This window comes from Nycticebus coucang, chromosome 13 (assembly GCF_027406575.1).
Source record: "Nycticebus coucang isolate mNycCou1 chromosome 13, mNycCou1.pri, whole genome shotgun sequence".
NCBI classification, from domain to species: Eukaryota; Metazoa; Chordata; class Mammalia; order Primates; family Lorisidae; genus Nycticebus; species Nycticebus coucang.
Window position 1 is genome coordinate 558,909 of NC_069792.1, and position 27,959 is coordinate 586,867.

At 44.1% G+C, this 27,959-nt stretch overlaps 1 protein-coding gene across 1 annotated transcript in view; it reads right to left on the bottom strand.

Annotated features, from left to right (window-relative positions):
• The window catches only part of PRKDC (protein kinase, DNA-activated, catalytic subunit), a 163,241-nt gene that overhangs the window by 81,755 nt on the left and 53,527 nt on the right, over positions 1-27,959 (bottom strand). The window contains exons 28-40 of the mRNA XM_053558364.1: positions 26,201-26,295; positions 24,126-24,225; positions 21,358-21,491; positions 17,321-17,572; positions 15,406-15,629; positions 14,509-14,717; positions 13,817-13,949; positions 13,238-13,396; positions 11,370-11,573; positions 7,640-7,825; positions 6,591-6,695; positions 4,721-4,888; positions 1,869-1,996 (exon numbers count right to left, since the gene is read on the bottom strand). Of these exons, the coding sequence (XP_053414339.1) occupies positions 1,869-1,996; positions 4,721-4,888; positions 6,591-6,695; positions 7,640-7,825; positions 11,370-11,573; positions 13,238-13,396; positions 13,817-13,949; positions 14,509-14,717; positions 15,406-15,629; positions 17,321-17,572; positions 21,358-21,491; positions 24,126-24,225; positions 26,201-26,295 (2,097 nt within the window). The remainder of the gene's footprint in view (positions 1-1,868; positions 1,997-4,720; positions 4,889-6,590; positions 6,696-7,639; positions 7,826-11,369; positions 11,574-13,237; positions 13,397-13,816; positions 13,950-14,508; positions 14,718-15,405; positions 15,630-17,320; positions 17,573-21,357; positions 21,492-24,125; positions 24,226-26,200; positions 26,296-27,959) is intronic.

A 27,959-nucleotide genomic window follows, 5' to 3' on the forward strand; every position in this document is an offset into this window, starting at 1 on the left:
TGCGGCATTAGGAAGGTTGAGAACCACTGATCTACAGCTTTGGGACTTTGTGACGTGGGCTCACCTTACTGGAGTGAGATGATATATCAGGGTGGTTTGATTTGCATTTTTCTGATGATTAGGGATGATGAACATCTTTTATGTGGTATTATTTTTAATAGCAAAATATTGAACCCTGAAGTCCATTAATAGGGGGCTACTTCAAAACACTGTGATACTCCACACAGTGGAGAATTATACACTTGTTTTTTAAAGGAAGGATGGAAGATGTCTGTGTACTGGTGTGGAGTGACCTGAAAGAGACGTCAAGCAGAGGGAAAAGGAAGGTGAAGAGGAAGAGGTGGGAGCAGACCCTGCTGTGAGCGTCGCAGACCCCCGCTGTGCTCCTGGGCAGACCCCGCTATGCGCCTCGCAGACCCCCGCTGTGCTCCTGGGCAGACCCCGCTATGCGCCTCGCAGACCCCGCTGTGAGCCTCAGCAGACAGGGCAGACTGCAAAGACACCATGCTGAGCAGGGCGCCAGGAGCACTGCGACATCATTCACACAAGATGTCCAGAGAATGCATGTTTACAAAGACAGACAGTGGACCAGTGGTCACCTGGAGCTTGGGCTAGGAATGGAATCAGCAGTAAATGCCAAGTAGGATCTCATTTGGGGATAAAATGTTCTATAGTGCTCACTGCACCACTTTGTAGAGTTCCTAAAAATCATTGAATTATATATGAAAATGAGTAAATTTTATGATCTATAAAACGTAACTCAATAAAAGAAATGTACATGAATAATTACAAATTCAATATAAATGCAAATTAAAAAATTCATTAGAAAAAAGTTCATTTAAATTTCCAATTAGAAGTAGCCAGGGCATAAAGCCCTTACTTCAAAAATCAGTAATCAAATATCTCCCATTTTTCCCACCATATTTTTAGTAAAATACTAAATTGTATTTTAGAAACCAAACAGTCCTACTTATGAGGGCAAGTTCTTCATCACAGTGTAATTCCAGCTACTAAATTTAGAAAGGAGAAAAAAACAAAACAGAAAACTGTCTGTTTATAATTCATGATTCTGGGCCAACTCTTAACACGGATGCTGAGGAGCACAGCCGGGTGGCCCCAGCACCAGTAATGGCAGGACCACGGACGCCACGGCCCCTGATAGCACGGACATTAAGGGCAGAGCAGCAACTCCTGAGCAGCCCTGCTGAAGTCTGAGCCTGAATCTAAAGAACTTTCCATTCACAGGAAACATGCGGGCTGGAGGAACAAGTTAATTGGCAAAAAAAGGATGGAATAGGATGAATCCAGAATGTGAGACACTGGACAGCACAAGTGTCCAGGTCACTTCCACAACAGAAGGAACTGAAGGAGGTGGACAATTCTACCTGGAGACAGCCTTAAGACACAGGACAGTGACATACCATGTGTGGATCAAAATTCAAATAATCCAGTAAGTAAAGAGCACTTGAGACCACAGATTCAGGAAATCTGAATATGGAATTAGTGATAATATTGTTCAGGTGATAATGGAACTGTAGCTTTCAAAAAACCCACATATTTTAGAGATATGTACAGAAGGATTAAGAGGTAAAATGACATGGTGTCAACAGATTTCTTTTAAATCACAATAACAGCAGCAAAAGAGAAAAGATAAAAGGCAAGGATAAAGCTGGGAAAATGCTGTTGCCTGGTCAACCTGGAGCCTCATTTATATTCTTCCTTTAGCTTTGAGTCACAAATAAAACTTTGCTTTGTTTTAAAGTGAAAAATCAAAATAAAATTTAATTAACTCAACTTTTCCATAACAGTTCTTTTCCACAGAACTAAAATGTGTACGGTTCCTGTGACCCCCAACTAGAATCACCTACCTTCCGGCAATCCTCTTGAAAGTGGATTGAAATAATTCTTCCATAACATGTTCCTGTTCTCGACAAAGAATTTCTGTCATCAACTGCAACAATATAGGACTTTGAGATAATTCCAGTGCATCCAGAAACTAGAAAAAAGTTTCATCATTATCGAAATTGTTAGGTTTTATTCCTTTAATAGTTCTAATACAAAATACATGAAGAAAAACAATCATTTCACAGAAAATTAACAAAGGCTAACGTTTTTGTCATCTTTACAGATACAGTAAATGCCTGGCATATGATAATGTCCATTAAATACTTGAGTTTTTATTCTTTTTAGGTTTTGCAAACATTCGTCCCTTCATCCCCAGTTTCTGAAAGTCCTCTTCCTTCACTCTGCCTTTTTATCCCAGAGACATGTGTCTTTCCCACCCAGCCTTCCAGACTCAGGACCACTGTAAAGGCCTGATGCCACCTGCCCCTGTGGTGCCACCGCTGGCTGCAAGGCTCATCTCAAAGCCAGGGCCCACTTCCTGTCTAGAGGAAACCAGGACAGAGGGACAAGTTAAAAAAACAACCTCAAGAAAACAATCAGACTATTGGAGGATAAAATCCAAGAGAAGGTCTCTGGTTTCTTCCAAAAACTGGATTCAGGGAAGAATAAAAGGGTTGGTGTGCGAGCTAACTTGAGATAAAAAGAGACTAGTAACATGGTCACTTAGCAAGATTGCTCATTAGACTGTTTTGAAAAACACATGGGGCGTGTGGAAGAACATGAACGTGGACTAGACACTGGGTGACACGAGAGGGTGGTTAGCACTCTCAGGTGTGGCTAACGGTACTGTCCCTTCCCTCAGGACACATATGCTGAACTATTTAGGGATGAAACATCATGTCTGCAACTAAACTGCAAATATTTCGGCCAAAACAAACAACATACATACAGATAAAGGAAGCCTGACAAAAGCTAGCAACTGCTGAATATAGGAGACGGTTATGTGGATGTTTATTTTATCATTCTTTCAACACTACTGTGTTTAGAAAAAAATGATATAAAACGGCTGAGGCAGAGAGAATCTATGTAGATGTGTTGTCTGGCTCCCTTGCAGCATGAGGATGGATACGATCCCATGGATAAGAGCCCAGGAGAGAGAGGGACGACGCTGTCATGCTTCCAATAGCTCGTCCTAGCACCACACAACAGGAGCACTTTCCCTGCACTCTCTTCCCAAAAAAGCATCTCTCAGTCTAACCCACACTCAAGGAAAGAAAGTTACTGCCTGTCCCAGGGAGGAACAGTGTCATGTGCAGGAGCCTGGGGGACAGGCTGTGCTGGGCGGTCAGCTGTAGAGCAGACCCTGCCACACACACCCCACGCTGTCCCCAGCCCAGTGTTATTGCAGTGTGTTTCCACCACCTGTGTCATTACATTTCTTCCTTGCTCTGTGTGTATGTGCCTTAAAAACAAACACAACATTCAGTTTTGCAGTACTGGTATACTAGCCTGAGTATGGCAGATCACTGCCTATCCCCTCAAAGTGATTCTCTTTATTTTTTTAGTGGTCAAACTGCTGAATATTAGCTGAGCATACAGTCGCCCAAAAAGGAAAGGACATTTACAGCCTTGCCCATAATGACTTGGTGATGGGGATATCTGCAGAGACAGAGAAGGGATGTGCTCTCTAGCACCCTCTCCTCCCACCTGCAGGAGAAGGGGCAGCCACACTGGATGAGACGGAGGCTGTGTGAACAAAAGAATAAAAGGAGAATGGGTTCCTGTTGACTGTGGGGCTGCCCTGGGTTACCAAACTAGGATCATACAAAAGCCAGAAAAAAAATCTATCTTGCTTAAGCCACTAGTAGAGACCCTGCTGTGTTCTAAATACGAGTTTAGCATCCCTAATCCAAAATTCTGACTGTTAACATGACACTACATGTGTAAAATCCCACACTCAACACCTTTGTTTTCTAACGGTTCAATGTAAACAAACGTCATTTCAAGCACAAACTTGTTAGAAATAGTACATATAGTTATCTTCAGGATATGTGTCTGAGGCACATATGAAACATAAACAAACTTCCTGTTGGATTTGGGTCCCATCCCCAAGATATCTCATTGTATATATGCAAGTATTTAAAAAAAAAAAAAAATCCAAAATCTAGAACTTCTGGTCCCAAGCATTTTAGATAAAGGATACCCAACCTGTAGTCTCACTGATATTTACTAAATGCTTCTCAAATAGTCCTACTCAATTAAATCTTAGGAACTACAACATACTGGCAATATTCTCTCAGCTTCTTTTGGAATTATTGTTCATAACTTTATACACATTATATATTCCATTTTATCATGAGATATTTCACCACTGAAAAATGGGGGAGGCCAGGGGCAGTGGCTCATGCCTATAATCCCAACATTCTGGGAGGCCAAGGCAAGTGCATCACCTGAGCTCAGGAGTTTGAGACCAGCCTGGGCAAGAGCGAGGCCTTGTCTCTAAAAACAGCTGGGAGTTGTGTCCGGTACCTGTGGTCTGCTACGGGGGAGGCTGAGGCAAGAGGATCACGTGAGCCCAGGAGGTTTGAGGTTGCTATGAGCCTTGAAACCATGGCACTCTACCAGGGACACAGAGTGAGACTCTGTCTCAAAAAAATAAATAAATAAAAAATAAAAAATGAAGGAAAAATTAATTCCAAGAGATTGAGATATGCTTCTACCTCCACAGACAGCTAGCCCTCCAAACAACTTGAACTGAATTCTTAAAGTTAGACTGCTTTTCTGATTCTGAATAATTCACTCACTTCTTTTCATCAAAAAATGTAACTCTCTGCCCCTCAAAATTCAGTGTTTTACTTGATACTATTAAACCAACCTTTTTCATGCAGTCTGCATAATTATTGTACTGCAAAGTCCCTGGGGGGAATTCATGAGACTTCAGAGGGAAGCTGGAAACGATGAGCTTTTCAAGAACAAGCCGCAGGTCCTCCAGGCTGTCCCCCGTGAGGCTAGTGAAGAATGGAAGAAGAGTGACAGCTTGGCCCTGCGGAACAGAACAAATAAATTATTGCTTTCTAAAGACTTTGCAAAGAAAATACTATATACATTCAATGAAGGACTTATTTTTTTTTTTTTTTGAGATAAGAGTCTCACTATGTCACCCTCGGTAGAGTGCCATGGTGTCATAGCTCACAGCAACATCCAGCTCTTGGGCTTAAGCGATTCTCTTGCCTCAGCGTCCCAAGTACCTGGGACTACAGGCGCCTGCCACAACGCTCGGCTATTTTTTGGTGGTAGTTGCCATTGCTGTTTGGCAGGTTGGGGCCGGGTTTGAACCCGCCAGCCCTGGTGTATGTGGCCGGCACTGTAACCACTGTGCTACAGGCCTCGAGCCTAATGAAGGACTTTAGAGTAACTTGTATGTTGTATTAAAAACCAACCTGAACACAACTCTGTACCTCACCTTCCACTCTCGGGTCAGTCAGCTGATTTGGGGTGCACACACATAAATAAATAGGAGACTATGCTGGGACTCTGCACATGCTTCCTCTTTCTACAAACAGAGACCCCAGTAGAAATGAACCAGACCAGTTTTGTGCAGGGGGCGGGGGAAACATTTTGAATAATCTAGGGGTAATTCACAGCTGCCCACTGCAGAACCATGTGACAACCGGCCCTCAGCCAGACAGGAACGAGGCTCTAATTCCTGTCTCCCTCGACTGGCAGATGGATCCCAAGAGATGCTCTCACATATAAAACGGGAAACTTCTTAACCACACAGAGCAGAAAATTCCAAAACATCATCCTCTTTAACCAGTAAAAAGATTCCTTTCATTAAGACCGTATTTTAACAAAGATTAAAATCAATTATAGGACTTTAAAATCAACAACCTTGAAATTATAATATTTATTATTCTTGATCCAAGAGGTTTTATATTATTCTTAATAGAAGAATGATTAAGAAAGTTAACACAGCAATTCCAAAAAGCCATGATAATCTCATGGATATATTGTAAAAGAAGCTCCCATGGCTTGAGGGGCAGGCACCCTGATGCGTGTGCAGAACACGGCCCGAAGCCCAGGGTCTCCCGCCAGCCGACCGAAGGGCATGACTACAGCTGGGACAGAGGCCACATGCTGACGGCCATCGACACTGGAGATCATGATGGGGGCTCACTGAGTGAGACTCTATATTTTTGCACATGTTTGAAATTTGCCATAACTAAAAATACCACAAATATGCAAAAATATAAAAATGGGAAAATAAAGGAGAATGCAAACTTTTAAAAAAGCTTTTTAACTAAGAAAATGCCATGAAGGCTACGTTGAACAGTTTAATGAGAATATTTCAGATTGTATATGAAACCAGCACATTGTACCCCTTGATTGCACTAATGTACACAGCTATGATTTAACAATAAAAAAAAAAAAAAAAAAAGCTTTTTAAAAAATATCCACTTATTGGTTTGGTGCCTGTGCCTCAAGTGGCTAAGGCACCAGCCACATACACCTGAGCTGGTGGGTTCGAATCCAGCCCGGGCCCACCAAACAACAATGACAGCTGCAACCAAAAAATAGCCAGGTGTTGCGGCAGCCTGTGGTCCCAGCTACTTGGCAGGCGGAGGCAGGAGCATCATTTGAGCCCAGGAGTTGGAGGTTGCTGTGAGCTGTGATGCCATGGCACTCTACCCAGGGCAACAGCTTGGGACTCTGCCTCCAAAAAAAAAAAAAAAAAACCTACTTACCTTTAAATGGAGACCCAACTTTGCATCAGCCAGTAGACTAGTATATGTTTTAAAGACTTGAAGGAATGAGCTGTGATTTGCACTAAAAGATACAGATGAATCAATCTGTGGGGAAAAAGAACAGGACACATTTCTATATTACAACTCTTATCTCCTGTAACAAAATGTTTCAACTTCAGAACTGAACTGTCAATTTGTCCTTGGGCTTCACCAATATTTCAACAATCTTATTCTGGGATATTTTAATACTGTCTGTTAAGACAATGCATGTAAAGATAAAGTATAAGAAATAATAATAAATAAATATGTAAAATAATAGGAAAAGAAGAAGTACAAGGTAATTAGCCAATTATCCCATCAAAATATTTATCAAACCAATAAGCTTTTGAAGGAACTTTCAAAAAATTTTTATTTATTTATTTATTTTTGAGACAGAGTCTCACTATGTCGCCTTGGGTTAAGTGCTGTGGCATCACGGCTCACAGCAATCTCCAACTCTTAGGCTTCAGTGATTCTCTAGCCTCAACCTCCCGAGTAGCTGGGACTATAGGCACCCCCACTACAAGGCCTGGCTATTTTTGTTGTTGTTGCAGTTTTCATTGTTGTTTAGCTGGCCAGGGCTCGGTTCAAACCCACCAGCCTAAGTGTATGTGGCTGGTGCCATAACCACTGTGCTACAGGCACTAAGCCTCAAAAAATTTTTAAAGATACAAGTTACAGTTCAGCGCTCATAGCACAGTGGTTATGGCGCCAGCCACATACACCGAAGTTGGAGGGTTTGAACCCAGCCCAGGCCAGCTAAATCAATGACAACTGCAACAAAAAATAGCTGGGCACTGTGATGGGCGCCTGTAGTCCCAGCTACTTGGGAGATTGAGGCAAGAGAATCACTTAAGCCCAAGAGTTTGAGGTTGCTGTGAGCTGTGACGCCACAGCATTCTAATGAGGATGACATAGTGGGACTCTGTTCGAATAAAAAAAAAAAAGATACAAGTTACATAGTTTGAAATCACAGATGTGAGGGCATGTTTTCAGGTTTCTCAAAGCACCTGCAGGATCTTTGCCAGTAAAGCCAGCACTGCCATTTTGCTTTCAGGAGCAGAATCCTTGGCCCACCACTCGTCAAACGTCCTCCAGTTCTGTAGAATGGTAGTGGCAAGTCTCCGTCCTTGGTGCTGAAGTCCTGCTCGGTCCCTGAAGGTCTGATCTAACATGCCATTCAAAACCGCGCTCACCTGAAACAACGTTGTGGTGATAAGGTAATACATAAAGCAAAATTCACTTTCATTTCATTTCAAAGCTACTCTTCAAAAATAAAGAAGCTATTTCTTTTTTTTTTTTTCTTTTCTTTTTTTTTTGTTGAGACAGGGTCCCACCCTATGCCCCTGAGCAGAGTGCAGTGGGCGTGGTAGCTCACCACAACCTCAGACTCGGGCTGCGGGCACCCCTCTGCCTCAGCCTCTGGAAGCCGCTGGGATTACAGGCACTCGCTGAGGCACCCGGCTGGGTTTTTCCATTTTTTTCACGAGTCGAGTCGGGGGTCTCACTGTCGCTCAGGCGAGTCTCGAACTCCTGAGCTCAAACAATTCTCCCTCCTCGGCCTCCCACAGTGCTGGGATTACAGGCGTGAGCCACAGCGCCCGGCAGAAGCTATTTCTATGTTAGAAGTTTATCTACCTCAAAACTCCCCAAATTTGATCTGAGGGGCACTCTACCCACAAATTTTCCCACAGAACACACAGGGTGGGCACATTGGTGTCACCAGGCTAACCCGGCTGCTCCAGGCTTTCTTGTTTTGGGGCGTTCTCAATGGAAGTCCACGTGCAAGAGGAATGAGCTCTGTTCCTCCAGCACAGCCAGCAGGCAGCATGTGCACACAGGGACCCTGCGTACACACCCCCGTCCCTACACCCCCCACCCTGCGACGGAATGCGAGCCTCGTCCTGGTCAGACGGGCAGCCAGCACTTCTGCCACAGCAACAGCACAAACACACTCCACAGACTTTTCAAGTGGAACACAACCGACATTTCCCTTTTTTGTACTTTTTGTTCTTCCTGAAGTTAACCCGTTTGCTTTCTTTGTTGCTTGCAGTGTGCCTATCATTAACTCATCATCAAACTGCTCAAGTTAATAGATCACCTCACACCATCTCCACGGAGACTCGGCTCCCGCCTGGCAATGCTGGTGCGGCCTGGACACATGGCCCACTCCCGCCTCAGGGCCAACTCCCTGCGTCCAGCATGTCCTCCTTCCTGGCCCGCTGCCTTAGGACCCTCTCCCTCTGCTCAGTGGCCTCCCGAGCACACGGGGCAGGGGACAAACTCCTTTGGGATCTGCCATGCCCCCACACCTGCATTCTACTCTCACACATGACCAATGGTCCAGCTGGATCTGGCTCAATTCAAAATAAAAACACCAGGCTGAGACGTCTATCAGGAACTTTGGAAGAAATTTAGCCCTCAGTCTCATGGCATTCACACTGCTGTTGAAAAGGCAAACGTCATTCAATTTCTTGATCCTTTTATACGTAGATGGTTTTTTTCCTGTAGAAGTATCTCGGGATTTTTCTTCCTGGTCAAAACACCAGGGTTCTTAATTTCCAAAGAAGTGCTCCTCCTGCAGCCATTTCCACACACTGTGCTGCACACCCCGGGAACTGCCACCTGGAACCTCCAGGCCTCCCTTCCCAGGTGGCCTCTCAAGCTGTGAGCAGTGAAGTCTCCAGCACAGAGACCTGATACTCAGCCTTGGGCTTTGACCCCAAGGCGCCTCCTATTTCCCTATTTTGTTGCTTTGTTTTTTTTTTTTTTCACTCCATTCTCTATGAGAGCTCCTTGATTTTATCTTCCAAACTCACTTCACTTTTGTTCTCTGATGCCTGTGCTTAATTGCCAAATCTCTTTCTTAATTCTCTGATGTTCTTTTTCATGGCAATTCTTATTTTGCTGATATAGTATCTTCTTGCAACTCTGAGCTTTTCTTCTTCCTACATTTCCATTTCACTGAACAGTCTGGGGACAGGTTAGTTTTTTCCTGCTGTCCATTTCAAATCTCTTTTCTTGGGTGCTTGGGCCCCTTGGCTGTGGGCTTGCTGCCCGTGGGACACACTGGTGGTGAGGACTGCTGTAAGCTGACCTGGGGGCAGTGATGTCTCTATCTTTATTTTCTGTTAGGGCTTGTCAAGATATTCTGATATCCTGCTGAGGGTATATAGCATTTCAGAAGTCAAATCAGAGGAAAGTGCCAAAAGCCTCCAAGTCTAGAATTCAGGTAGGCTCCCTTTAATATCCCTGTTTTTGTGAAGGAGTCCTTACACTCAGCCATGCCAGAGCTGCCCCCTCCAGGATAGTTATCCTGTGCAGAGAATCAGCGCCTGTCTTCTCCTGAAGTGGGGAGGAGAGGCCCCAGAGCAGGGAGAGGTGGGTGCTGCGGGGAAGGCTGCCTTTCGCCCAACCCCCTGCAGCCTCCCCTGACACTGCTCCCCACATCTGGGCAGCTTGACACACCCAGCTGCCTGTCCCCCACCACTCTGTCACGGGGGCTAGCTGGGCTCTGAAGTCTGTCATGCTTGTCTTTTTGAGTTACACCCATTGTTACTCCAGGAAGTCCTTCCTCCTCTTCTCTCTGTCCCTTAAGATTGTATTGTTGCTTTTCCTTAACCCCATTCTATCATGTTAGAGGGATGTGGAGAAGTAGAGGCATTCTTTTATGTTTGTATTTATCATTTTCTTCAGAATTCTGATGCTCAGAATGCTAAATCTCCTGACTATCATGAGTCTACTACAATTTTATTTCTAACTTTAAAAAATATAATCTCTAGGACGGCGCCTGTGGCTCAGTGAGTAGGGCGCCGGCCCCATATGCAGAGGGTGGCAGGTTCAAACCCAGCCCCGGCCAAACTGCAACAAAAAAATAGCCGGGCGTTGTGGCGGGCGCCTGTAGTCCCAGCTACTCAGGAGGCTGAGGCAAGAGAATCGCGTAAGCCCGAGAGTTAGAGGTTGCTGTGAGCTGTGTGACGCCACGGCACTCTACACTGAGGGCGGTACAGTGAGACTCTGTCTCCACAAAAAAAAAAAAAAAAAAAAAATATAATCTCTAGTGTAATCTATCACAAAATATTCCCCTACAACAGACAAGCACTTTTTGAAATATAAACCCAATAGGAAATTACGTGCTCTCCCTTAAAACAAAGACACCTACAGTTGATCTATATAGAGCAGTTTAAATTTCAAAATCCCAGAAGTTTAGCAAACCAAAGTCAACTATGTGTTAAATACTGATCTCCAGATTCAATGTGAAAGGCACAAGGGGTTACAACAGAAACACGCAGGAAATAATGGCTCAACCTGGACGTCTTGAGTGGGCTCTGAGTAAAGGAAGGTCCCTGGAGCTGGCACCAGGGAAATAAAGCTGCTCTGGGCCTCAGGACATATTTGAAAGTTCCAGTGTCATGTCTGGGCAGAAGTCAATACCCTACTTAGTTGTGCCTTGTAATATTAGGCCTACAGATTTGGGGGGCATGAAAGAAGGTAAAAAATAGTATTTCAAAATCATTAATATTCAGTAAGTATTGATTAGTAATGACTGTGTTTCTGGTTTCTTTAATTTTGTTTTTAAATACTAGCAAGAGACTTAGGAATGCTCTTTCCTAATGCGGCATTAGGAAAGTTGAGAACCATTGCGAAGAAATCTTATTTTAATTAAGTGCTTCGGGAATATGGTAATTCTTTTATAAGCAGTATATAAGAAAATATTTACTTAAAGGAAAATTACATTACCATTTTGGGATTATCCACTGATGATTTCATGAGCTCCAATACAGCAAGATCTAGGTTTTCCAACAATTCAGTGTTGATCGTTTCAGAGAACAAGCTATAGAAATATTCTCCATGGGAGAAGCTGATAATGCTTCTCGACGAGCTGCCTGTGGAGGGCACAGACAACACCGCAGGGTCCAGGAGAAGACTCACGAGATGCCCGCACTGTGGGGGAGAAAGGAGAAGTTCTGCACCGGGCCCATCTTCCATGTCAAAGGAAGACCCTTGTGGAGCAGATGACTTTGAAATGAGAAAATCAAACAGTAAGGTCTAAAGAGAGCCTGGTACATGAAGCCTGGGTTCAAGCCTAAGCTAGCCTTGATTTTCTAGGTTTCATCTTGGGAAAGAAATCTTCCCTAACCCATGCTCCTTCCAAATGTCCAGGAAATCTTGTTGTTGCTGCTTTAAGGGTAAAGTCTGGCAAAGGTGAGTATTTTCAGACAATCTAAATATGTAATTACCTACAGTAAGAGGATGAAAGGGCAAAGAATAGGTTTCTGCTCCAGGAGAAAAGATGGAATGGAGCAAGCCCACAAGTACGGCTGCAGACCTTAGCCACCACAGGGGTCGAAGGGTTACAAAGGCCTTTTTTCTGTTTGTAGTGGCTCCAGGATTACCCTTCAGAAGCTTCTCCCAAATGACCCGTCTGAAGGACCATCACAGACGGGAGGAGAGGCCACGTGTAAACGCAGGTTAGCTCTACTGCTACCGAGTACTCTCTACCTAAGTCCAATAGACAAAACCTCAACTTAAAAAGAATGTTCTTTTTATAAAAAAGTGTTGGGGCTGGGCACAGGGTCATGCCTATAATCCTAGCTGTATTATAGGCAGTCCACCTGCCTCGGAATTCTGAGGCGGGTGGACTGCTTGAGCTCAGGAGTTGCAGACAAGCCTGAGCAACAGTAAGACCCCATCTCTACTAAAAATAGAAAAGGCTATGTGGCGGGTGCCTGTAGTCCTAGCTACTCGGGAAACTGAGGCAAGAAAATTGCTTAAACCGAGGAGTCTGAGGTTGCTCAGAGCTATGATAACACCATGGCACTCTACCCAGGACAACAGAGTGAGACTCATCTCCAAAAAAAAAAAAAATAGCCAGGTGACAGGGCTCACACCTATAATCCTACCACTTTGGTTTGGAAAGTTGTGGCAGGTGGATTGCCTGAGCTCATGACCCGCCTGAACAAGAGCGGGACCCTATCTCTAAAAACAGCCAGGTGTTGTGGTGGGTGCCTGTAGTCCCAGCTACTCGGGAGGCTGAAGCAAGAGGATCACATGAGCCCAAGAGTCTGAGGTTGCTGGGAGCTGTGACACCATGGCACTCTACTGATGGCGACAAAATGAGACTCTGTCTCAAAATAATAATAATAATAAAGTGTTAAGAAAATAATATTTTAGGCTTGGTGCCTGTAGCTTAGTATCTAGGGTGCCAGCCATATACACTGAAGCTGGTGGGTTTGAAACCAGCATGGGCCCGCCAAACAACAACTACAACCAAAAAACAGCCAGGCATTGTGGTGGGTGCCTATAGTCTCAGCTATTTAGGAGGCTGAGGCAAGAGGATCACATGAGCCCAAGACTCTGAAGTTGCTGTAAGCTGTGATGCCACAGCATTCTATCGAAGGCGACACAGTGAGACTGTCTCAAAAGAAAAATAAAATAATGTTTAAAAAAAACAATCTTTTAGAAAGAAAGTCAGTTCATGCAAACCAACTGCAACAGTTGTCTAGCTAAGACCTTAACCAAAGAAATTCCAGTTTCTAGAGACACAGTGCCAAGTAAGCTATGTATTTCCACTGTCAGGGAGCAAAGCACATCGCTGTTTTTCCTACCAGTCCTCCAAAAGCAAAGGCCAGCTCCAGAAGTCCACTGGCCAGTCGCTTACAGCTGGGCTCTAGCGAAAGTAGACACTGTCTCTCATGTCCAGGGGCAATGCCCTTATAAACCAGGGAAAGAAGTTCTGCGCCAACAGAGTGGTGAAGATCTGTAGACTAAAATAAGGCCAACATTGAAATGCCTAGCAAAAAGACATTTTATAGCAAAAACCCATTTACTCCTCTGATGAGTTAAGAAATTCACCTTAGCTAAACTGACAACTGCCTTCCAATTTTCGCTCAACTTTGTTCTCTATGCTGCATTTTTAAATAGTATTGTCTCACCACAAAGACACAAAAGTAGTTCCTAAGTTTTTCAGAAGGCTGCTCTGGAAATACTTTCACTTTTTATTTATTCTTTCTATTATTTACTTTTATGTTTATATCCCAGGTACTACCTACGTATCTAAAGCAAGTATTTCTGTAATTCCCATTTAAGCATACTCTATACATGAAAGAATATTCAACAAAGAATAAGAGTAAGTTATTATCATACCAAAGCTAAAAGGAATGCAAATGCAAGTTGGCTGGGCTTACCTGGGATGGTAAGATTACATGCAGCAAACCAGCTCTGTGAAGCTGTTTGCAGGCAGACACGGCAGACGCCAGCTTGGCCCTGTCCAGGTTCGAGTCAGGGCCACACAAGTCAATAGCAGAAAGCTTCTCAAGGCTGGTGTACAAGAAAAACAGAGAGAACCAGTGGGTTCTGATCTCATAAATCATCAGGAAGACTGACAGTGTCTGTGCAGGAATTTACTAATTACCTGGCTCTCAAATTCATTAACACAGTGTTAGAAACACCCAATACCAGACAAGGTCCCATCTAGAGTGGAAATCACATGTGGTGCTAAGCACAACTGAAGTGCGCTTAACACTCAGCCCCAGGGGAGGTGTCGCTAAGCCTGTGATTTCAAAGAACTGCTGAGGTCACAGACACCAACTCCCCATTGATGAGAAATTCCTGCTCCTGAGGAATGGAGCTGGAATACTTTCACTTTTATTTATTCCACAACTACCCTGTTTCCCTGAAAATAAGACATCCTCCGAAAATAAGACCTACTCATAGGAAAGATAAGGTGCCCCCTGAAAATAAGACCTAGCGCATCTTTGGGAGCACACCTTAATATAAGACACTGTCTTATTTTTGGGGAAATAGGGTAGGCAGCTGCAGTGAGCTGGGCCCACAGACTGCAGCGCTGCACAAGGCCTCATGTGGCCTGAGTGCCCACCTCTGTGCTGTGACGGTCTCCCTCAGGTGGGCCTCCAGGGTGTCTTTGTACGGGGATGTCTTTAGCGCTTTCATCAGGTTCACACAGACACTGGGGAGATGGTCCATAACGTGGACATCGCCGACATTGAAACCCACGCTCATAGGCTCACACAGCGTTTTCACCAAGAGTTTCATAAGGTCCACATTACACAAATTCCTCTCCAGCAGCTGGAAGAAATGGTTTTAATATAAACACTTCTGTCAGCCAGCATTTATATCTTCACCAGAGTGCAGAGTCGATGAGGTTGGAAATGTCCACACACCAAGGCCAGGGTTTAGCAGAGTTTCTCTGCAGAGGGATGGACAGTCAATGCTGGAGGTTTGTGGGTTATAACACCTTACCCAACACAGCATGAAGGAGCTTGGACAGCAGGTGGGCAGAGACACCAGGCTGTCTTACAAGACTTCATCTACACAAGCAGGCAGCAGGTGGGCACAGCTCACAGCCCCCACTAAGGCCCTAGTGTATCCACAGGGAACAGAACAGGCCCAGAATATAGTAGGCATTTAGCACATAATCCCTGGACGAACTGAATTAAGTGTGTATATACAACAAGCCTCACAAATACATATGCAAGTATGTGCCAATGTATGTTTCCTAACATAGATGTTTGATCATAATATAAAATGCAGCCAGGCATGGAGGCTGAGGCAAGAGGATTGCTCAAGCCCAAAAGTCTGAGGTTGCTATGAACTATGACTCCACAGCATTCTACCCAGGGCAACAGAGTAAGATTCTGTCTCAAAAAAAAAAAAAAAAAAAAAAAAGTCAAACCCACTTGTAGCAGGAGCTTTTAAAGAACTTCTCCAATACCGAGTACGACCTCCCAGCAACAGAGCAGCAGGAGAAGCCTACCTTCCAGCCGTCCGGGGAGGTGCTGAGCAGGGTGGTGGTGAACTCCATAATCCGGACCACGACCGTGCACTTGCTGTAGTTGTACCTTTCCCCCTCCTGTGGGCTGGGCCTGTGATCGGCTGCCCTGGTGCCAAAGCACCTCTCCGCTGCTGTAATATCATGCATAGCAATGCTTTCTAAAAAGAAAGCCACCGCCTTCAAAAGTGAAGACTGTGCTTCAGCACCTGGAATAATTACAGTAAAGTATTAACATATGCTTTCTTCCATCTCTAAGATCAACATAAAATCGCTTCTTTAAGTACACGTCTTATATATTTTTAGTCAAGATTCAAAATTTCTCAAAAGAAAAACTTTACACTCATACAGTGAGAACACATCTATGGAAGATCAGGTCTAACATGATCATTTTAAAAAGGCAATTTGGCAATTCTTAGTACAAGCTTTAAAAAATATGCATACCAATTCTATCAAATGTTTAAAAAACACAGGTGCTTTGATCAACACTGAATTTTTAAACGAATGAAATAGAATTACATTGCAAAGATGTGTAATAACGTTTGTTTTAGATGCAAAAACAGAAACAACCTAAATGTCTTTCAAAGGGGCAATGCAGAAAAAAATCAAGGTGACAGTCTTCAGGCCACTGCTCATCTCCTGGAATCAATTCTCAGGTCAAATTCCAAACAGGCTTCTTCATTAAACTCACCTGTCTGAAAACACATGTGGGCTGTGGTTCTCCTTTCCCATCTCAGCCCGGTTCACCACCCTGAACACTCACACAGACAGACTCGCCCAACCTCTCCCAAGTCCCACCACTGCTTCCTGCGCCAGGGTGAAAAGACCTTCAGAGCCCAGATAAATGGGACACCTTAGAATATTCATATACACATCCAAAGAGTGAATAAAGGTAATGACTAAGACATCCTGTTGGACAATGATCCCAGTAAGTCTAAAAAGAGCATAGGTAGGATATAAATCGTACAGCTAACATTGTTAAAAGTTTCACACCTATTCTGACTGATTCTTCTGAGCAGCACCTCAAGATAATGAGTCAGTTCTTCTCACAACTGTATAAAACCTGTTCCTGAAACTACACGCGCACACACACACACTGTACCATTATGCCACGCCTACCGCGTTGAAGCTAAAAATAAGAACGCCTGGCCCCTTCCTCCCAAATTCCTGTATTAGGGACTTCTCTAACAGAAGTGAAGAGAGAATGATAGTTCCTTTAGTAAACCACCACTTCTAAGCATTAGAGTAGATACTCCAAGTTAAGAATCGTTCAAATAATACAATATATTCTGACTGGCAAGTCCAAAGTTCAGCCCGAGGGAGAAAAGACCAAAAGCCTCACCACAGAATGCGAAGCAGGAGCTCACCTGCGGCTGGTGGCGCTCGGGCACTCCTGCCTTGACAGGCCCCACCTCCCGCACTGCTAGGGCTGCCCCTGCCCTCTTCCCAGCTCAGGCTAAAGAACACGCAGCATCCCACCTTGTGCTCTATCCTCTGCCAACACCACCATTATTTCCACACTATGATGAAAAAGTTTAAGGATTATGAAAGTGTAAGAGAAATGAAGGCACTCTGCAGAGAAACTTGGAAGGAAATCACAGAGCCTCCAGCAGGAAGAGCTCTTTTAAAGTGCTACACACAAATGAAAACCTCCCACGGTAATTTCATAAAAGGTTGAGAGCCTGTGAACAGGGCAGGAAACAGAGGCTCCATCCAGGCCCCAGTAGCCTCCACTCTGGCACCTGTATCACCCTTTGGCTAGAAGACTGTGTCAGAAGGCAGGTGAGGCTCCTGGCACAGCGTCTGCCACCATTGCCATGACTCTGGCTGGTAGTGAATGGACTACCCAGGCACCTCCCAGCAGAACCTGGCACACTCACTCGGGGCAGGGGCGACCTACCCAGGAGCCCGGGCGCCTGTGCAGCACCGGCCTGCAGGAAGGTGTTGTAGCACTCCAGCGCAGCCAGCAGCAGGTCCAGCCAGTGCAGCACCACTCGCAGGCTGAACGGCCCCGGCAGGTGGGACAGGGTGGGCTGGGCCAGGATGCCCCCAGGCGGACCACAGCCACCACCCCCCTCAAACGTGTTTATGAGGAAATAAACACCCTCTTCCTTGATAACCTCCTTCAGCCATAAAGAAGGGGATTTGTTGCCTTAAAAAAGAGACAGTATTAAAACACAAGTATAAATAACTTCCATATAATTAAATTTTTTAAGCTTTATGCCTAATTAAAATTACAAAATAGTATGGGTAATTTTTTATTTTACTATAGCACGTAACTTTGTTCACTATAACTCTGTATTTCCACCAAAGCTGCTCTCATCAGTTTCTTTAAACATTCTAAAAATAGTTGAACACCATTGGAATAGCCATAAACTAACACCCTTTTCCTTCCACCCCCCCCCTTTTTTTTGAGACACAGTCTCACTTTGTCCCCCTAGGTAGTGCCGGGGCATCATAGCTCACAACAACCTCTAACTCTTGGGATCAAGAGATTCTCTTGCCTCAGCCTCCTGAGTAGCTGGGACTACAGGTGCCCAGTGCCAGCTATTTTTAGAAATGGGGTCATGTTCTAGCTCAGGTTGGTTTTGAACTCGTGAGCTTAGGTGACCTTCCCGCCTCAGCCTCCCAGAGTGCTAGGATTACAACCCCCAGTGAGCCACTGTGTCTGGCTCTGCCTTTTTTCTTAAAAATTATTTTTCTTTTTTCCTTGTGTTCTGATGCTGGCTGTGCCACCTGCCAGCTATGGAGGATTTGGCCTCTCCGCATCTGTTTCCTCATTCATAATTGGAAACAATGATAGTATCTACCTCTTGGTTACTGCAAAGATTAAATGAATTAAAGTAGTTAATATTTTAACGTGTGCTTAGAACAAGTGCAGTGTTTGTTAACTAAGAGTCAAATGATAATTCTGTTAAAAGATATTTTCTTTTTTTTTTTTTTTTTTTTTTTTTTTTGAGACAAAGTCCGCCCTTGGTAGAGTACCCTGGCATTTTTGCAACCTCAAACTCTTGGGCTTAAGTGATTCTTTGGCCTCAGACTCCAAAGTAGGTGGGACTACAGGACCCCGCCACAACGCCTGGCTATTTTTTGATTGTAGTTGTCATTGTCATTTAGCAGGCCAGGGCTGGATTTGAATCCACCAGCTCCGGTGTATACAGCTGGTGCCCTAGCTGCTGAGCTACAGGCCCTGAGCCTTTTCTTTTAAATCAGTGGTTCTCAACCTTCCTAATGCCGCAATGTATTTTCATTGTTACAAAGGGGTCATGACCCACAAGTTGAGAACCGCTGTTCTAAATAGCAAAGCTTTTTGTAAATCAAAGAAGGAAATACTTAAAACATGAAGGCCTCCCTGAGACCCGCTGTCTGTCTCTGGCCTGGCCCCAGCTCTAGGAGTATGTATGTACTTGCTCGAGTCTCAGCGTTGAGAAGCCACTGAAGCCACCCACTCCCCACTCAGGTGGCCCAGTCATCACGTCCTGCTGGTCTGAGTGTTCGCACACCTGGCACCCCCACTGCAGTGACTTAGAAAAGCCTGACACTGTGCCTTAAGGAAATATGGTGGTGGGGGGAGAGACAGAAGAGAGAGGCACAAGTACTCTGGAAGGCCAAAGCAGTAAGTCCAGGAAGCTCACTCGGTTGTTAAAAGTCATATGTTGGGAGGAGGGCAAGGCTCACCGACTACCAGGCATCTTTAGTCTAACAGGACCACTGTGAGAGGAAGAGCTCTCTACCTGTGCAGCTCAGAATGTGCGAGGCCCCTACTGCAGGCAACAGAGACTCTGAGGTCAGCAAAGCTCACGTCCCCGGAAATTGTGTGTGCCAAAGGTGACAATGAATAGTTCTATCTGTGTAGTATCAGGGCCTCAGTTTCCCCTAAAAGCAAGGAAAATACAATGGCTCCTTCCTCCCTGTTCCACCCCAGGCGCAAGTCCACTCTTCACTTGATTGTCTTTAGAGAGCTGTTGTGAGAATAACTGAATAATATAACAAATGTCAACTAGTAAATTCAAAATACTAATGATGTTTTTAAAACAAAAAATTAGGCTCAGTGCCTGGAGCTCAGCGTTTAGGGAGCCAGCCACATACACTGGAGCTGGAGGGTTCAAATCCAGCCCAGGCCCACCAAACAATAATGATAACTACAACCAAAAAACAGCCAGGCATTGTGGCGGGGGCCTGGAGTCCCAGATACTTGGGAAGCTGAAGCAAAGAGAATCGCTTAAGCCCAAGAGTTTGAGGTTGCTCTGAGCTGTGATGCCACAGCACTCTACCCAGGTTGACAGCTTGAGACTCTCAAAAAAAATAAAAATAAAAATAAAAACCTGTTTCTATTATATATGTAACACAGTAGACAAATTTATCTATATACAGCATATATAAATTATAGCACAAATTCAATTATATTTAGTAACATGTGCTATATAGTATATAACAAATAGTACAGAATATGATATATTCTATAGCATAACAAAATTAGAATCCCTCTGAATTTTAGAACCCCAGAAATACATTAGATATACAGTAATTTTTTTCCTCTTGTTCCATGAGAAAAAAGCCAGGATGGAGCTCTCTACACAATCCCTGCAGGCCTCCTGCCCCAGTGCATGCTGCACCCTTGCTGCGCGGAAGCTCCTGAAACAAGGTGGCTCAGGGCTGGTGCTCAGCACACGATGGAGGAGCTGGGGCCTATTCCCTCTGGGGGTACAGTTCCCCCACATCAAAGCTACTAAACCTAGGTTTGAACCAAATGGAGAAAAATGAACAATAATTTACTCTTAAGAAATTCATAGATTATGTCAATCCATAGATACAACTTCATGGTTTAGTGAACAATTACTAAAAACCAAAGGTTCACCACTTCCTTTAAGATCATACTGATGGGCAGCGCCTGTGGCTCAGTTGGTAAGGTGCCGGCCCCATACACCAAGGGTGGCAGGTTCAAACCCAGCCCCGGCTGAACTGCAACCAAAAAATAGCCGGGCGTTGTGGCAGGCGCCTGTAGTCCCAGCTACTCGGGAGGCTGTGGCAAGAGAATCGCTTAAGCCCAGGAGTTGGAGGTTGCTGTGAGCTGTATGATGCCATGGCACTCTACCAAGGGCCATAAAGTGAAACTCTGTCTCTACAAAAAAAAAAAAAAAAAAGAATATTTAAAAAAAAAATAAAAAAAATAAAAAAAAAAGATCATACTGATGGAGATCATTCAGGCTTAAGGTTCTGGCAATGTCTTACTAATTACGTGCTGAAATAGAACTGCATTATTTTATTAACTGTTAATATTCTGAATCTTAACTGAATGTCATGTTAACTGCAGTGACCACCTAACTTTTACCTCCTTTAAATGGGATAGAAAAGTAAAACTGCAGAGAAATAAAAGATAATGGGAAATTCTTTCTTTCTTTTTTTGTTTAAGAGACAAGAGTGTCACTTTATCACCCTCAGTAGAGTGCTGTAGTGTCACAGCTCACAGAAACCTCCAACTCCTGGGCTTAGGCGATTCTCTTGCCTCAGCCTCCGGAGTAGCTGGGACTACAGGTACCCATAAGAACGCCCGGCTATTTTCTGTTGCAGTTTGGCCAGGGCCAGGTTTGAATCCGCTACCCTCGGTATATGGGGCTGGCACCCTACTCACTGAGCCACAGGCACCGCCTGATAATGGGAAATTCTAAATCCACTTCTTCTGTATCATTTCACTAACATCAAAGTAGCCTTTTCCTGGTGTTCTATAAATCTTTGAAAAATAAATACTTATATTATCATCTATATTACAAATCGGAAATGGTTACTGAACATACTTTTTGTATTTATTAGAAATGCATTATTCACAACATTCATTTAAATAATGGAAAAAAAGATCACATTTTAAGTAAGTCCTCATCTATAAGCTACTGGCAAAAGCAAAACCTGTTATTTTATAGGACATAAGGATCACCATACCCGGCAGTAATGGGACAAATTTATAGAAGAGCTCTATGGATTTGTGCCGACATTCCGCCTGCGGCCTCCCACAATGGGCCAGCAGCCACTTGACCAGATCCAGTAAACACAAGGCTTCTGAAGGAGGAAAGCCCCTGCACAGAGATAGCACACGGTCAGCACCACACCAGCTCCAACACGTGGCCACCTACACCCAGAAACCTCATGGAAAGGCATTCAACTGATCTATAATGTTATTATCACTAGATTATAATCAAAACATCACAGGTTGAATGGATCCTAAATGCTGCTAAACTTAATTTTTATTTATTTATTTTTTTCAGACAAAGTGTCACTATGTCGCCCTTGTTAGAGTGCCATGGTGTCACAGATCACAGCAACCTCAAACTCTTAAGTTCAAGCTATTCTCTTGCCTCAGCCTCCCAAGTAGCTGCGACTACAGGCACCTGCCACAACACCCAGATGTTTTTAGAGACAGGGTCTCACTCTTGCTCAGACTGGTCTCAAACTCTTGAGCTCAAGCAATCCACCCACCTCAGCCTCCCACAGTGCTACAGTTAACAGGCATGAGCCACTGTACCCAGCCATTTTTAATTTCTTTTAATACGGGAAAAAATCAGGAGGTGGGCGGAGGGAGGGTGATTGGTGGGATTATACCTGCGGTGCATCTTACAAGGGTATATGTGAAACTTAGTAAATGTAGAATGTAAATGTCTTAACACAATAACTAAGAAAATGCCAGGAAGGCTATGTTAACCAGTGTGATGAAAAATGTGTCAAATAGTCTATAAAACCAGTGTATGGTGCCCCATGATCGCATTAATGTACACAGCTATGATTTAATAAAAAAAAAAAATGGGAAAAAAATCAAAAAGCATTTCCTTTTTTCTTTGTTTTTATTTTGAGACAGTCTCACTTTGTAGCCCTCAGTAGAGTGCTTTGGCATCATAGCTCCCAGCAACCTCAAACTCTTGGGCTCAAGCTATTCTCTTGCCTCAGCCTCCTGAGTAGATGGTACTACGTACAGGCACCTGCCATAACACCCGGCTATTTTTAGAGATGGGGTCTTGCTCTTGCTCAGCTGGTCTCATGAGCTCTGGGTGATCCACCTGCCTCAGCCTCCCAGAGTGCCGGGATTATTGGAGTGAGTCACCTCGCCCGGCCTTTATAAAGCATTTCTTTTTTTTTTTGAGACAGAGTCAAGCTGTCACCCTGAGTAGAGTGCTGTGGCATCACAGCTCACAGCAACCTCTAACTCTTGGGCTTAAGTGATTCTCTTGACTCAGCCTCCCAAGTAGCTGGTATTACAGGTGCCCGCCACAACACCTGGCTATTTTTTGGTTGTAGCTGCCATTGTTTGGCAGGCCCGGGCTAGATTCGAACCTACCAACTCAGGTGTATGTGTCTGGCGCCTTAGCCGCTTGAACTACAGGCACCGAACCTAAAAAGCATTTCTTAAAAGAATTGATTTAAGTATTTTCATGCCTCCTTTTCAATGTACCTCAAAACAAAAGGGGGTTCAAAATGTAAAGTAGCGCTTCTCAAAGTGTGGTTCCTGGCACTTGGCGCCCATAGCTCAATGGTTACAGTGCTGGCCACATGCACTGGGGCTGGAGGGTTCAAACCTGGCCCGCGGCCTGCTAAACAATGACAACTACAACAAAAAACAGCTAGGCGTTGTGGCGGGCACCTGTAGTCGCAGCACTTTACCAAGGGTGATAAAGTAAGACTCTGTCTCAAAAAACAAAAGTTTGGTCCCTGGTCAAGCTTCAGCAGCAAATATGCCTGTTATAAATGTAAATTCTCTGGCCCTACTGCAGACCTCCCGACACATTCTGAGAGGCTAGCCCAGCGATCTGTGTTTTAAGTACAGCTCCAGGAAATTCTAATGCATGCAAAAGTAAGGGAACCAATGATCTCAAGAGATGTCACAAGTCAACAGTAGAATCTGGAAAAATTTTAAAACAGCAGAGAAACCGGTCTACATGAGATCATGCTTTCTCCAAACTGGTGGCTGGTAGCACAGATCAGGGTTCCCCAGATTCCCTACAGGGATCAAAGGTGCTGAAGCACGGAGCCACCCCATCCACCCCCCCACCCCGCTCTGAGAATGAGACACCGCTGAGATAAAATGAGGGGAAAGACTAGAAACCACTGGCCAGCACCCTGGCTCTGAGTAGCTTCACAATTCTTTAATTCCATGTCTGTCAAAATCCTATTTTGACACTCAATTTTTATACTTCAAAATGTACTACTAATCCACATCAAATTTATATCCAAAATTACCGCAGACAAAATAAACATTAGTTACAAAACTTACTCAATTTCTATGTCCTATTCCAAACAAGATCAAATACCTCTGATAAAGATACCTTATACATGTATCTTTAACCAAGTATTTTCAAACATACAGCTGTTTAACTTCTTTAGGAAACTGAGTCTTTGAATCCTAGCGTTCTGGGAGGCTGAGGCGGGTGAACTGCGTCAGCTCATGAGTTCAAGACCAGCCTGACCAGCAGAGACCCCGTCTCTACTAAAAAATAGAAAAACTGAGGCAAGAGAATCACTTGAGCCTGAGTTGGAGCTTGCTGTGAGTTATGACACCATGGCACTCTACCCAGGGTGACAGCTTGAGACTGTCTCTCAAGAAAAAAAAAAAAAAAAAAGAAAATTGGCTCTTCGTACTCCCACACATTCAGATTGCTCTTTATTAGCTGAGATTTAGTTTTGCACTGGAGAAAAATGGAAATGGAAGCAAGATCACTTACCGCGGCAGACGGCGGTTTTTTGCTTTGTTTAAAGAAACATGCTTCTTCTCAATTATGCGGCTTAGATGATCAATGGCGTCACAACTCTGCTGAATTGTACCTGTTTTTAAGTACAAAGATACGTTTCTTTCTTTCTTTCTTTTTTTTTTTTTTTTTTTTGCAGTTTCTGGCCTGGGCTGGGTTTGAACCCACCACTTCCGGCATATGGGACTGGCGCCCTACCCCTTTGAGCCACAAGCACCACCCGTTATGTTTCTTTCTTTTTTTGAGACAGAGTCTCAAGCTGTTGCCCTGGGTAGAGTGCCATGGCGTCACAGCTCACAGCAACCTCCAACTCTTAAGCAATTTTCTTGCCTCAGCCTCCCAGGTAGCTGGGACTATAGGTGTCCACCACAATGACCGGCTATTTTTGGGTTGTAGTTGTCATTGTTTGGCAGGGCTGGGCTGGATTAGAACCTGCTAGCTCCAGTGTATGTGGCTGGCACCCTAACAGCTTTGAGCTATAGGTACCAAGCCATACAAAGATATATTTCCAAAGAAACCATCTGGCTGATTATTGCCAACAACACCAGGGCTGGTGGGTTCGAACCCAGCCCAGCCTGCCAAAAACAATGACAACAACAAAAATAAATAAAAAATAAAAGAAAATAAATAAACATAAAAGCCCACAAGATACATGTTCATACAGAGCAAAGCCACACCTAACTGGAAATACTCCCTCAGTAGCCCAAAGCACAGCCCCACACAACAGACTGGAAGAAGACACCGTGTAGGGGTCACAAGCCACACAAGGCAGGCCAGAGCCCATGCACCTCGACTGAAGGCTGGTGTTTAAGGGGTATAAGTTCTCTGACCTTTCTCTTTCTCACATAGGATGAACTACAGTAGTTCACTAATCCAGCTGCTTTGGAAGAACAGGATGGGGAAACCACCCATAGATGTCTAGAAGTATTCAGGAAAAGAACCTCATACAACTTATTTTGATATCTGTTACCAAGAACAAGTTTTCTTTCTATGCTTTTTAATTGTATATTTATTTTTGCAGTTTTTGGCCGGGGCTGGGTTTGAACCCGTCACCTCCAGTATATGGGGGCTGGCACTCTATTCCTTCGAGCCACAGGTGCCACCCTATTTATTTTTATTTATTTATTTTTTTGAGGCCGAGCCTCAAGCTATCGCCCTGGGTAGAGTGCCGTGGCATCACAGCTCACAGCAAACTCCCAACTCCTGAGCTTAAGTGATTCTCTTGCCTCAGCCTCCCAAGTAACTGTGACTACAGGCGCCCGCCACAACGCCCAGCTATTTTTTGGTTGTCATTCTCATTTTTGTTTGGCAGGCCCAGGCTGGATTCGAACCCGCCAGGTCTGGTGCATGTGGCTGGCGCCTTAGCCACTTGAGCTACAAGCGCCGAGCCTATACTAGTGATTTTAAAAAAGTAAAGTTTTACTTATTCAGAAAGGTTACCAATATGGGAAATCAGGATAAACAAAGTAAACTTAAGCTATCTGATGGCAAGGACTAAATTTTAAGCATTTTTGCCCACAGCGGACTACCAACAAGAATAATTAATAGAGTTCAGCCTGTCTTCAAAAAAAATAAACAGAAATCAAGATCTGGATCAGGGAAAGAGAAGTCCAGCCACCCACAGGTCTGTGACCCTCTGTTATTCTGGGCCTCTGCGCCTGACAGGCAAATCTCTAAGAAGTCTTCTGGCTCAAAAACTCAATGAAGTTCCTTCTGGACAGAATTTAATCATAAAGATTAGCACTTAGTACTCTCTTAGATACTTCATCCCACTTCTGACTCAATCTTAATGCTGTTCCTTAGTCATGGTCAAAACAGCTTCATCACAACCTTGGGTACTGTCTCCTTCCGTCCTTGATACCATCTCTGCTTTCACAAAGCAGACCTGAGGCACTGGACGGCCATATCTTCCCCTCACTCTACCAAATTTATTTATGGGAGAGATGAAAAAACCCAAAACCTTATGAGAGTATCATCACTGGATGCCCAACTCCTGAGTGGGAGAACTGCTCAGACCCACAGGGCAGGAGGGACAGCAGGCCGGAACACACCTAAGGACTTCTCATCTGCATGTGCTAAGGCCAGACTTTCCATGTAGGTCACCAGGGCTTCAAACACAAACGCGTCCACCAGAGACTCTTCTTCCCTGTAAAATAAACAGTATGAAGACGCACCTAAGAAAACAACAAAGCAGAATTAAAGAATGCAAATATTAGTTATTTTTAAAGGCTCAAATATTTTAAAACATGAAACAATCGAAAATACTTCTCAAAGAACACTCGCTCAGGAACAGACTAAGATGAAGGCCAGGTGCACTCAGAGGCAGCCGGGGCTTGTCTCTCACCCACGCTCCCCTCCTGACATCTGCATGGCTGCCTACAGCACACACCCTGAGCACCACTCTTCTGACCACACTTTTTACACATTAACCGTCAATGTAGGTGAAAAGACGATCTAATATCATACCCATACTCTTGTAAAATAAAAGAATTTCGAAAGTTCTCAGTGTATCTAAAAATAAGTCACCATCAAGTATAAACTCTTAAGTCTTTTACAAGCTTATCTGATACACACAAACGATTAATTTGCTCAACATCTGTGGACCACCTGTTTATACAGAGTAAACTTATGGGTGGTCCCAAGTGCCAAAGGCTAACAGCTAAGTCACAGAGTCCAGATCCCTCACTGAACAATGTATCCCTTTAATGACACAGATACTACATTTACTCAAGCAGAAATGACAGGCGCAGGCCACAATTAACACAGGTGTTCGCAGCACACTACCAGTTGAAGTTCCAGCCGAGCCTTGCGGAGCTGCAGTACCTACTGCGCACAAGGCACAGGCACCAGGACAGCCCTGGGACAAGGACTACAGACTGTGACTGTGTCAGCTGAACTATACTCTAACTTTTAAAAAATGTAGATCCTGGCAGCACCCGTCGCTCAGCGGGTAGGGCGCCCAACCTAGCTGTTCTTGCACTTACTGTCCACTTTCCAAGATGCAGAATTATGCGATAAAGGTCTAATAACCAGAATCCACAGAGAACTCAAACATATTAACAAGAAAAGAACACGTAACCCCATCTCAGGGTGGGCAAGGGACTTGAAGAGAAACTTCTCTAAAGAAGACTGACGCAAAATCTACAAACACATGAAAAAAGCTCATCATCCTTAATCATCAGAGAAATGCAAATCAAAACTACTGAGATATCACCTAACCCCAGTAAGAGTAGCCCACATAACAAAATCCCAAAACCAGAAATGTTGGCATGGATGTGGAGGAAAGGGAACACTTCTACACTGCTGGTGGGAATGCCCACTAATACGTTCCTTCTGGAAGGATGTTTGGAGAATAGAGACCTAAAAATAGACCTGCCATTCGATCCTATAATTCCTTTACTAGGTTTATACCCAGAAGACCAAAAGTCACAATATAAGACATCTGTACCAGAATGTTTATTGCAGCCAATTCATAATTGCTAAGTCATGGAAGAAGCCCAAGTGCCCATCGACCCACGAATGGACTAGCAAATTGTGGTACATGTATACCATGGAATACTATGCAGCCTTAAAGAAAGATGGAGACTTTACCTCTTTCATGTTTACATGGATGGAGCTGGAACATACTCTTCTTAGCAAAGTATCTCAGGAATGGAAGAAAAAGTATCCAATGTACTCAGCCCTACTATGAAGCTAAATTATAGCTTTCACATGAAGACTATAACCCAACTATAGCACAAGACTATGGGGAAAGGGCCAAGGAAGGGGAAGGGAGGGGGGAGGTTTTGGTGGAGGGAGGGTAACAGGTGG